The sequence below is a fragment of the Coregonus clupeaformis genome, chromosome 7 (genome assembly GCF_020615455.1).
Source record: "Coregonus clupeaformis isolate EN_2021a chromosome 7, ASM2061545v1, whole genome shotgun sequence".
In the NCBI taxonomy this organism is placed as follows: Eukaryota; Metazoa; Chordata; class Actinopteri; order Salmoniformes; family Salmonidae; genus Coregonus; species Coregonus clupeaformis.
Window position 1 is genome coordinate 75,126,936 of NC_059198.1, and position 12,385 is coordinate 75,139,320.

The 12,385-nt window shown below is 45.6% G+C and overlaps 1 protein-coding gene across 6 annotated transcripts in view; it reads right to left on the bottom strand.

Moving 5' to 3' along the window:
* LOC121569316 (protein AF-10) overlaps positions 1 to 12,385 on the bottom strand; it is a 65,313-nt gene that overhangs the window by 17,634 nt on the left and 35,294 nt on the right. For 4 of the 6 annotated variants that reach the window (XM_041880169.2, XM_041880168.2, XM_041880167.2 and 1 more), the window contains 4 exons: positions 11,887 to 11,979; positions 5,044 to 5,139; positions 4,262 to 4,574; positions 3,094 to 3,774 (listed from right to left, as the gene is read on the bottom strand). In XM_041880169.2, coding sequence (XP_041736103.1) covers positions 3,094 to 3,774; positions 4,262 to 4,574; positions 5,044 to 5,139; positions 11,887 to 11,979 — 1,183 coding nt within the window. The remainder of the gene's footprint in view (positions 1 to 3,093; positions 3,775 to 4,261; positions 4,575 to 5,043; positions 5,140 to 11,886; positions 11,980 to 12,385) is intronic. The other 2 variants (XM_041880172.2, XM_041880170.2) reach the window with 2 other exon arrangements.

Here is a 12,385-nt window from a genome sequence, read left to right on the forward strand (position 1 = left end):
ACACACAGCTGTGCTTGCAATTGCGCATATGAAATCGGGACTACCAGCGCTTTTACGGAGCGTAAGGCAATTGATGTTGCACAGTTCACAGAGTGCGCCGTACACAGAAAGGGGACTAAACGTCGAAAAGGTTATAAAGGGGCAATCTGCAGTTAATTCTATACAAATATAACATTTTTACAAGCCAGTCTTGTAATTGAAAAGACAAAATGTATTGGCACATTGCTACCCTACTTATTGGTACACCTAGCCTACATATATCCATTTCCCAAGGCTAGCTTCCATAGGTGAATGGTGGGGTTACATGTCTTTTATGGCCTCTAGTTTATCATCAACAACACATAAGAAAGGATGGCTGGGGATGTGTGTGTGTGTGTGTGTGTGTGGGGGGGGCAGTCCCATTAGCTCAGGTAGGACTGTCCAATCGGGAATCAATCAAAAGTGATCAATAAGGACTTAACAACATCACCCTTCCTCACCCCCTGGAGCCCCCTCACCCCCCCCCCAGGCCAGGCCAGGGATCAACCACGTCTAAGGGGGGGGGGGCTCACCAGGAGAGATGTGGTAGGTTTAGAGAGGGTAAACCAGGGGAGAATACTACACTGAAGAGCAGCCAACATCATATCAGACGGCTGGAGTCCTGCCTGTACTGCAAAACATGAAGCCCACTTTAAACCAAGCTGCCCTCCCAATGACATTAACCAGCACTGATTAACACCCCCCACCCACAGACACAGCCCGTACTATCAAACATTAACCCAGTCCAAATCTAACCCCCATTTAGCCCCCAACCATCACAAAAACACACACAACCATCTATCAGATGAACTATCTACCTGTCAACGGGAACGGCAGGAGACAGGATGGAGGGAGGAAACAAACGACAAGAACCTCCCCATTACTGCCCCACATTAACCTCCAGCTAAATATTTACAGTAGACACATACACACACATAAACATTGTACACGCCCCCATCATTCACTCACACACACACACACACACACACGCAGTGCCTTCAGAAAGTATTCACACCCCTTGACTTTTTCCACATTTTGTTGGGTTACAGCTTGAAATTAAAATTGATTTAAAAAAAAATATTGGTCACAGGCCTACACACAATACCCCATAATGTCAAAGGGAGGTTTTCCAATGCCTTGCAAAGAAGGGCACCTATTGGTAGATGGGTCAAAATAAAAAAAAAGCTGACATTGAATAACCCTTTGAGCATGGTGAAGTTATTAATTACACTTTGGATGGTGTATCAATACACCCAGTCACTACAAAGATACAGGCGTCCTTCCTAACTCAGTTTCCGGAGAGGAAGGAAACCGCTCAGGGATTTCACCATGAGGCCAATGGTGACTTTAAAACAGTTACAGAGTTTAATGGCTGTGACAGGAGAAAACTGAGGATGGATCAACAACATTGTAGTTACATTTACATTTGAGTCATTTAGCAGACGCTCTTCTCCAGAGCGACATACAGGAGCAATTAGGGTTAAGTGCCTTGCTCAAGGGCACATCGACAGATTTTTCACCTAGTCGGCTCGGGGATTAGAACCAGCGACCTTTCAGTTACTGGCACAACGCTCTTAACCACTAAGCTACCTGCCTCCACAATACTAACCTAATTGACAGAGTGAAAAGAAGGAAGCCTGTACAGAATAAAAATATATGCCCTGAATACAAAGTGTTATGTTTGGGGCAAATCCAATACAACACATTACTGAGTACCACCCTTCATATTTTCAAGCATAGTGGTGGTTGCATCATGTTATGGGTATGCTTGTAATCGTTAAGGACTGGGAAGTTTTTCAGGATAAAAAAACCCTAGAATGGAGCTAAGCAGAGGTAAATCTGGTTCAGTCTGCTTTCCAACAGACACTGGGAGATGAATTCAACTTTCAGCAGGACAATAACCTAAAACACAAGGCCAAATCTACACTGGAGTTGCTTACCAAGACAGTGAATGTTCCTGAGTGGCCGAGTTACAGTTTTGACTTAAATCTGCTTGAAAATTGATGGTGAGACTTGAACATGGTTGTCTAGCAATGATCAACAATCAATTTGATAGTCTTGAACATTTCTGAAAAGAAAAATGGGCAAATATTATACAATCCAGGTGTGCAAAACTCTTAGAGACTTACCCAGAAAGACTCACAGCTGTAATCGCCGCCAAAGGTGATTCTAACATGTATTGACTCAGGGGTGTGAATACTTATGCAAATTAGATATTTTTGTATTTCATTTTCAATAATACAAAACAAAAAAATCTAAAAACATCTTTTCACTTCGTCATTATTGGGTTTTGTTTGTAGGTGGGTGAGAAATAAACTCAATTGAATCCATTTTGAGGGGTGTGAATACTTTCTGAAGGCTCTGTACACACACACACATACAGGTGAGGGGGGAGGAAGGGAGGAGAAACATGGAGACAGCCTAAAGAACAGGGGAGAGGAAAGAGAGAGGCATGGATAAGAGGGAGGTGAGTAGAGAGAGTAAAGAAGGAGAGAGAGAGAGAATGAGGGGAACAAAGATAGTGAGGAATACAGAGGGAGAAAGAAAGGATACAAATAGTCATTTCCTGCAGCAGAAGGGAACTCCAAAGCATTGACGCGGTTGCCAAGAAACAGAACACAAGATGAAACGAGACAGAGAGCACTTCAGACGCACACACACACACACACACACACACACACACACATACACACACAGAGTAATGTTGTCCAGCAGGGCTCACAGCACTCTTACCCTCCCCTCTCCAACAGGGAGAGTCTACTACAACAGCTTCTAATTGCCTGTTCAACCCTCCTCCCCTCCACTCTTCCTTCCATCTATCCTCTCCTCCTCCCTCCCTCCCCTTTTAAACCCCACCTCCCCAGGACTTCAGGGCTGCAGCTCAATACTCTCCAGTGACTTCCTCTCCTCCTGTCCGTCTTTCCTTTCCTGGGCTGTTTTAGGCAGCTCTCTCCTATTTAGCCCACTACTTCTTTATGGCCAGTCATCAGTCTCCACCCCAGCATCACACGGCTACAGACACAAAACATGCTCTGATGGAAAGTGGTTGTTTGTGTGCGTGTGTGTGGATCCTACCGGTCCCAGAGGGAGTAGAGGTGACTCCATGACTCTGCACACTGCCGTTCCTCGGTAAGGAAGGAGACTTCTGGATCCCACTGCTGACGCCAACACCCAGCAGACCTAGTCTCTCTCCTCCCCTCTCTCCTCCACCTCCAGGCCGGCCTGGCAGAGCGCTGGTAGAGGAGGGGGAAGGAGAGGAGGATGAGGGGAGAGGTAGCGGTGCTATATGGTGCTCAGGTCCGTCTGTAGCCTTGCCGTCAGGAGCATTGAAGCAGGGTCCATATCGGTTCCTCCAGTTTCCTCTCTTCTTCTTCCCCTTTACGCCTTCTTCTCCTCCTTCTCCCCCCATCCCTGGCCCAGAGGAGGAGGAGGCAGCAGAGGAAGAGGAGGATGATGAGGGGCGTTTGTAGCCGGCCGTGACGGCAACGTTCCCCGTTGGCTCGCTGTGAGAGTTCTCGTACAGTTTACTGCCGGCTACGCCACTGCTGGCAGGAAGCGACGTCATCGAACCGAAGGTGCTGAGTGATGCCATGCCCTCGGAGGCCGTGACCTCACTGGGCTTCACTAGGCAACGGCTGAACGAGGGCGGGGAGAAAGAGTCCCCGCCTGCAGAGCGTAGCGACGGATCAGAGAAGCCCAGGAAGTCAGAGATGGGAGGAGTCATGGTGGAGGACGTCTTATTTGGCAGCAGGAGGGCTGGGAGAGAGAGGAGAAGTTGTTTGCAGACGTAATACACACCCACCCTCTGGCACTGCCAGAAACATAGAAGCACCAGTAACAGATAACGTACTTATTTTCCCTTTAAATAGTCATCCCCTTGTTCCTCAATCTCTTGTTGGACTGTGAGATCATTTCCCCACTAGATGCAACTTACAACACGTCAGACCTCCAGACTTGACCCCTCGAGGCTGAAACACACACACATGCTGCCATAAGGGGTCAGAGGTCAAGGGAGACTGATGGCGTCTGAGCATCTCTCTCTAGTGTCTGTGGCAGAATTCCCAGATTACAGGAGCCAGGATCTAGCCAGGGAGACAACGCTATTATCTTGGGCATACGCTACCACTGGCACTCTGGGCAACATCCAACAACTGTCACACACAGACATTCTCGAATGACACACACACACACACACACACACACACACACACACGTAGGGACGTAAACAGTGCACCAATCTCACCTTGATGAAAGGTTCCAGTGGAGGAGGCTGCAGTAGAGACTGCAGCAGAGGGGAGGGGCTTCCCAGGTGTGAGGGACTTGCGTCCCCGCTGAACACCAATCCCATGGCCAATGCTCTTCTTGCCCTGTTTGACCTCCGACCCTTGTTTGCCCTCTGACCCCATGAGGGGGGCTTCCTTAGCACCCCCGGAGTGCACAGGCACTTCCTGGAAGTTGGCGGTGGTGAAACGGGCGGCGCTGTCGTCCAATCGCTTCTGAGAGGAGGCGGGCAAAGAGGAGACTCCTCCTCCACCACCACTGCTGCTGTTGTAGCTCTGAGAGAGGGATGAGGAGAGGAGGAGAGGAGGAGAGGAGGAGAGAGGAGTGGAGAGGAAAGGATAAGAGAGGAGTGGAGAAGAGAGGAAAGGAAAGGAGGAATGGAGAAGAGAGGAGTGGAGAGGAAAGAAGGAGTGGAGAGGAGGAGTAGAGAGGAGTTGAGAGGAAAGGAGAGGAGGAGTAGAGAGGAGTTGAGAGGAAAGGAGGAGTAGAGAGGAGTTGAGAGGAAAGGAGAGGAGGAGTAGAGAGGAGTTGAGAGGAAAGGAGAGGAGGAGTAGAGAGGAGTTTAGAGGAAAGGAGAGGAGGAGTAGAGAGAGAGGAGAGAGGAGCATTAGAGGTCAGTCCAGCCCTAATGCCTAACAGAGCTAGTCAATGTTCACCTCACATTAAACCCACAGAGTGAGACGGAGAGACAGAGAGAGAAAAAAAGAGGGAGAGAAGCAGGGCGGAAAGGAGGAGTGAGCTCACCTTGTCTGAGGTGACCATGAGAGTTGGAGCGAGGGTGGGGGAGAGCTCGAGAGTCTTCTTGTGTTTGGGTTTGTGTCTCTCCCTCTCTTTGTGTTTCTGAGGAGCGAGAGAAGGGATGGATGAGCGTTACAGAAGGGCAAGAAATTAGAGGATGAGAGATGAGTATTTGGGTTGCTCTGGTCCCAAACCTAGGGCACTGCTTATGAAAGAGAGCGAGAGAGAGAAAGAGAGAGAAAGGTAGAGTGAGAGAAAATTTATCTTTAATTCCCAGCCCCTGTCTGGGGAAAGGATGGTGAAAGGATGGTTCTACCACAATGAAAATAAAATAAAAACAAAGTGCTTAAGACAGAAGAGAGATTCAAATTTAGCAGACACTTGGTTTTCTGTCTTCCTACTGAGAGATTCTACCCAATCCATGGCCTAAACCTCTCAGAACTCAATTTACACCTTGTTACACACGTATACGTAGACACGCGTACACACACGCAGGGGCACAACTTTCACTGGGGACTGGGGGGGGGGGGTCATGCCTGTTTTTTGCACTTTTGTCCCCCCCAGTTTAATTATTGCAATGTGATACAAAATGCAGGCAACGGAGTGCTTTAGGACCATGCGGACGCCTCTGAGCGGTCGGGTAGGCTGATTGGAGTGTTCAGCCGGGAATTAGGACCGCACGGACACCACAGAGCAGACTGGCTACTCTTTAGTTGACTGATGTAGCTGGCAAGGTAACTGCTGTTTAACTTAACAGATAAAAACTAAACTAGTGGTTATTCGCAGTGCTGAGCTAGTATTGTAACTGATATGTAACGTTAGCTAATGTTTCATCTCCTCTCGACTGAGGTGAATGAATAAGCTATGCTAGCTAGTAGTTACCACAGCCAGGTCAGCTCTAGCCTTTAGTTATCTGTCAGACAGTGATATGAGGTGGCTATTCCTACTATCTCACAGCTGTTGTTTGTACGGAAATGTTTTGTAGCCTTTGTTTTGTCCTGTTTCAGAAGTAAATGATCTTGGCTAGCTTTCGCCAGTTGATGTACCGTTAGAGAGAGCGCTGGCCAAAAGTTGGCTTACATTAGCTATTATTTTTGCCTCAATCACACTAAACCTGAATCAAACGATGAAACCATCAGCCAAACGATTGAAGATTGATATCCTGACGTTTTTTTCCAGTGCAATGTTAGTTTTATTAGTCATTATGGCAATTTAACGTTATTGTTCTGTCAGTTTCCCTAGCTAATTCCCTACTTTTCACACTGACACAGTAATAAACAGCCCTAACGTTACAGGCTTCACTATCATGATGCACAGTAGAGGTCTGCGCTGGACCGATATCTTCATCCCGCTCCCACCCGCTGGCTTTCTGTCTGACTCCCACCTGCTACCGCAAGAACTGGTCCCAAACCCAACCGCAGTCCCACCATGTTATTTTAGGCGTATGTGACGCAGCTCACTTGCCAGCCATTTTGCGCCCTATAGGGAATATCAAATGGATAAAACGAAATAGGTTAAATTACCAGAGATTCTCACATGGCCCTTATATTGTATTACTGGGCTATATCAGCCAATACGCTAGATGTAGTTTGAAGAGAGCAGACAGAGTTGGAGAGACTTGCACTTTCCCTTTAGCTATTTTTATAGCAAACCTTTAAGGAGTGGGAAGATTTTCAGACTGAGAAATATGGGTGATCAATATTTAGGCCTATTTCTAGGCAATGTAGTAAACTATAGCCTAAGGCCTATTTAGGAAGTCCATTTCCTTGGAAAGATAACTGTCCAGCGCATCCCCACCCATCCATAGGCTATAGCCTACTCTATTTAATTGGAACCACACGTGTACCTGATCTCGCAAGTATGGCTACTGAACTAGAAGCAGCAAGAATGATGACCGCGACACTTGCTACATTTTGCAAAACCCTACCCTTTAGGAGGACGATTTGCAGGCAGAGACAAATAAATGGGTAATTAATATTTATTGAAAATGAAAAAGGTGCAACACTCGCTCACCATAGAAGCCTAACCTATGTGCTCGTTGTATGTTTTCCTTTTTAATGATTACATTTTTTGAGTGCACTTCGACACACGTTGGTTGAGCTCCTTCCACTATCAATATTTATTTACAGACACTGTAGTAAAACTACAGTCTAATCCTATTTAAGTTAATATTCAAGTTAACTGCCACCTGATTCTCCACCCATGTAGGCTGCCTACTCCATTTCAATGAGACCACACATACTAGGCGTACTTGAACTCTCACCCCCAACTAGGAGAGGAGAGGCTACTTAAGATGAAGCCGCGAATTCTACGTGTGTGAATAATGCGAAAAATATGTGATTTTAATACAATAGGTCGGCTAACACATACAAAGCAGAAAGAGGACTGTTTCCAAATAATATGTGGGACAACAAAAATATAATGTATAAATGTACACAAAGGTAATTCTTTGTCATGCCTCATTTTAGGAGGATCAGATGGCGACAGGGGTCTCAGCAGGGTCAGGCAGCCAGGGAAGACCAGTCTGGGACGGAGGTGAGGGGAATTTTTGCAGATACACTTTATTCTCTCTGTGCAGCAAACACTGGACAGATGCTATTTTAAGGCAGTCTGACAAACCTCCAAAGTTGATTTCCAAACTGTGTCAAGGGTTGATAGAGGCTTTTCCCGATGACACAAAACATGTCAAACAGAAATGTGAGGAAGACCTGGTAGAAGCTATTGATGATGATGAATGGATACAGACATGTTTGAATGCCAAGTCATGTTCATATAACCTCAGAAATAAATTACTGCAGTGTAAGGCCATCCATAGAAAGTACTATATGTACTATATGCCAGTGAAACTGAATTACATGCACTCAGAAATGTAATTATTATTCTCCAAAACGGGACATATTTGCATATGTTATGGTCTTGTGAAGGCTTATGTTATGGTCTTGTGAAGATTCTCCCTTCTCCCTGTTTTTGCTTGCTTGGAAATGTTGATACTGCAGACTGTTATCTGAAGAAACTGTGTAACCAAGCATTTATAGCGGCTAAGAAATGCATTGCCATTAACTGGAAGGTTGGTTATCCTCCCACAATGTCAAGTTATGTATCACTAGATTTGATTTATTACAAGATTAAGGGTATACTCTGCAACTTTCATAAGGTCTGGATGCCTTACATGGAATACAGTATGACTAAAGGAGTCTATTGAAAACATGCCCACGTCAGGGGAGATGCCTATTTAGGCAATCCCTAGCTGCTGGGCTGCTCAGTCCTGGCCTGGTGGTCTGCCGTCCTGTGGGTTGACACTCTGGCCTTGGCCTAACACACCCGAAACCAATAATGAATGTTTCACTAAGGTCCTAAAGCTGAGTGGGGTGTGTTGGGAAAGGGGGATTCCTAGTCAGTTGTACAACTGAATGCATTCAACTGAAATGTGTCTTCCGCATTTAACCCAACCCCTCTGAATCAGAGAGGTGCGGGGGGCTGCCTTAAATCGACATCCACGTCATCGGCGCCCGGGGAACAGTGGGTTAACTGCCTTGCTCAGGGGCAGAATGACAGATTTTTACCTTGTGTCAGCTCGGTGATTCGATCCAGCAACCTTTTGGTTACTGGCCCAACGCTCCTACCTGCCACCCCTCATTGGGGCGCTGCAGGGGGGTGGACCCCTAGGGACAGGACGGGGCGACCCAGCTATATTGTGTGCAAGTAAAAAGAGCTCTACAGTACTATTAGTCCTATGAGATTAATTATATGGATGACTTGCTGTTTGTGTGTTAATGTATATTTGAAGTGTATGTGTTTTTTTGTGTGTTTTTTTCAAACCTTTACCTTGGGAATTAAAAAAATTAAAGGTGTGAACTGGGAAGGAAATTGTGTTGGGAGAAAGCTTAGTTATTGACTAGACTGGTGGGGGTCGGGCGTGCAGGCGGCTCGGGCTGGCTGGTCGGTCTGGCTAAAATTTGATATAGAGGATGTCTTAATAAAGACAATCAAAAGTTAAAGATCCAACACAATATGTATTATTGAATTACCTTTGATCTAGTTGAGTCTTATTAATCACTTAACCATATTTAATAATGAACTCTTACCTAGCTTGATGACTGTGGGCATTTTTGCTTACTTTTTGCTCTAAATGGAGAAGGCATATTGGATTGTGTAAAAATGAGCAGACCCCCCGCCAGGTTATGTCCCCCCCACTTCTAAAACCTGTGGCGCCCCTGCACACACCCTCACCGCACAGGGCCGACAGGCTGCCAACTAATTTACACCTCGCACACTCCCAGCGAACACCTCGATCGCACACACTTATTGCACACTTGTTTCACTCACACACCACCGCAGTCATGTCGACATGCACACACACACACACACACACACACACACACACACACCACCACCTGCAGGTGTGAAAATATGCAGTGATCCTGTGAGACGCCATGATATTCTACATGCTACTGACACACAGCAGCACCATGACAACCATTGACACTCCCCCCAGCATCCCTCTATCTTTCCCTTTTCTCTCCACCAACCATCTCTCTGTTCTACTCCGGTCTTTCTCTTCCCTGTATCTCCCAGTACTTCCTGTAGTTCTCAGTACTTCCTGTATCTTCCTGTTGCTCTCAGTACTTCCTGTATCTCCCAGTACTTACTGTAGCTCTCAGTACTTCCTGTATCTCCCAGTACTTCCTGTAGCTCTCATTACTTCCTGTAGCTCTAAATACTTCCTGTATCTCCCAGTACTTACTGTAGCTCTCAGTACTTCCTGTATCTCCCAGTACTTACTGTATCTCCCAGTAATTACTGTAGCTCTCAGTACTTACTGTATCTCCCAGTACTTACTGTAGCTCTCAGTACTTACTGTAGCTCTCAGTACTTACTGTATCTCCCAGTACTTACTGTATCTCCCAGTACTTACTGTATCTCCCAGTACTTACTGTATCTCCCAGTACTTACTGTATCTCCCAGTACTTACTGTATCTCCCAGTACTTACTGTATCTCCCAGTACTTACTGTAGCTCTCAGTACTTACTGTATCTCCCAGTACTTACTGTAGCTCTCAGTACTTACTGTATCTCCCAGTACTTCCTGTAGCTCTCAGTACTTCCTGTATCTCCCAGTACTTCCTGTATCTCCCAGTACTTCCTGTAGCTCTCAGGGTGTGTCAGGGCTGGTAGCTCATTGTAGCTAACTACACTTGTGTGTGTGTTTAACAGGGTAGGTTCCCGGGGCAGGGCTCGACACTGACTTATAATTTTTTTTAATTACAAAAGGAGCACATGTGCTCCTAGGTAGAAACATTTTGAAGCACACAAAGAAATTTAGGAGCACAATGAAACATATTTGGTGTAACAAGATGTTTTCTTTGTAGTGATGGTGCAAGCATGACGGTCATGAATCTGCGCTCAGTGTATTCTCCATGGCGCTCAGGGGCTGTGGTACAGTGAAGTAATCATTGCAACAATGTATTTTTTTTCTAGGCGCACTGGTGCTCCTAAATTGAAATTCCAGGTCGCACAGTAAAATATTTAGGCAGATATGCGAGTAAAATGTTCACACTGTAGAGCCCTGCGGGGATTCCCTTGTTGTTTCTCAATAACATTCCCAGTGGTAGGAGTTAATGGACAGAGTTAGGCTGAGAGGGTTGAATGTCCACACATGGTCAGATATCCACATCACTTTGCACACAGAGAGACTCCCCCCCCTTATCAGAGCTGTAGACATGGAGAAAGAAGGGGGAGGGGGGAACAGGGAGAAAAGAATCCTCACCAACCCGGCAGGAATTCCCCATGTGCAGTTTCCTGCATGCTCTCTGACCAGCTGGTGTGTGTGTTTCCTGCAGGCTGTATGAACGGCCGGTGGAAGGAGAAGCTTTTAGCCCTCATTGTTATTTAGCTGGGGGGGTTTGGAAATAGGTAGGCACACACATCTGAGCCTTCAGACCTCTGACCCTGGAATGTGGAGGGGAGGGGGTATGAGGGAGGGGGGTTGAGGATAGAGGGGTATGGGGCCTCTTGCTAATGCATATCAGGCTGTGTAACAAAAGCCAGGGCAAAGAAGGAAACACTGGGGGGACTAGACAACTGTGCCAACTCTGCTTTTTTCATGCACGTGCACACACATTTCATCACTGTTTTATAAAAAGTTTCACCCCAAAAAAACCTAGTAACAGTCTCACTCATGAGTCATATTCTAGTTGACTGACCCTGCATTCCAGCTGCATGCTACATGACCCCACATACTACATACTACATGGTATCATGGAGAATGTTAGCAAAAAACTCATGATCTCGAAAAAAGATCAATGGCTTTCTTTTGCAGTACAATAACAATCCAATAAAAAAATGGAACTACAACTGAAATACAAAAACACATGACTACTGGCATGTTATCCAATAAGAAGAACACAGGAGTTTTATCCAATGGGGTGGAGCGACCAGGAGTGGACCAATCGGGTGAGAAAAACAGATTGATGAGTGGGTGACTTCCTCTGATGTCATAATGGAAGAGGATGCATGGCCAATGGCTGTGGGGTCCTGTTCATACACCTTAAAGGTGGACTCAAACATTTGTGTAAGCAGGAATGATTAATGCTGACAGGTTTATAAAGTGTTGGTTGTTGGTTAGAGATCGAGATCCTTGGTGCCTGACACGACCATTCAAAGGACATGACCTCACTCAACCCAAGTAACTTAGCAAGGGCATTGCTATCCTTAGCTGTGTCTCTGTGCTGTGTGGTGTTGCCTCTGTCTACAGTGTGGTGGTGGGTGTATGTGTGTATGTCTGTTCATAGAGGGCGTATGGTTGCTGTGTCCATCACAGTCACGTAGAAATATGTTGGGTCTTTCTTACCTTGTTGTCTTGGTGGTCAGGGGGTTTATCCGAACACTGAGAGGAAGAGTCACTATGGCTCTGAGCCCTACTACCGAGGGCCCTGCTCCTTCGCTAAAAGGTAGAGAGGAACTTCACGTTACTAACGTAGACCCATGCTAAATATAGACTACATAAATAAATAAAAGCTAAATACAAAATAAATGAATAAATAAACTAAAAAAGGTAGCGGAACAGAAGACTTAAGCCAAATAAAGACCAAATTAATAAATAAAGCTAAATATAGGCTTTACTTATGAATAAATGAACTAAAACGGTAGAGAGGAACTTCACGTTTCTTAAGACTATCCGCTCACTAATCTCTGTGAGATATAAAATGTACACTACAAGTCAAAAGTTTGGACACACCTACTCATTCAAGGGTTTTTCTTTATTTTTACTATTTTTTTTACATTGTAGAATAATAGTGAAGACATCTAAACTATGAAATAATACATATGGAATCATGTAGTAACCAAAA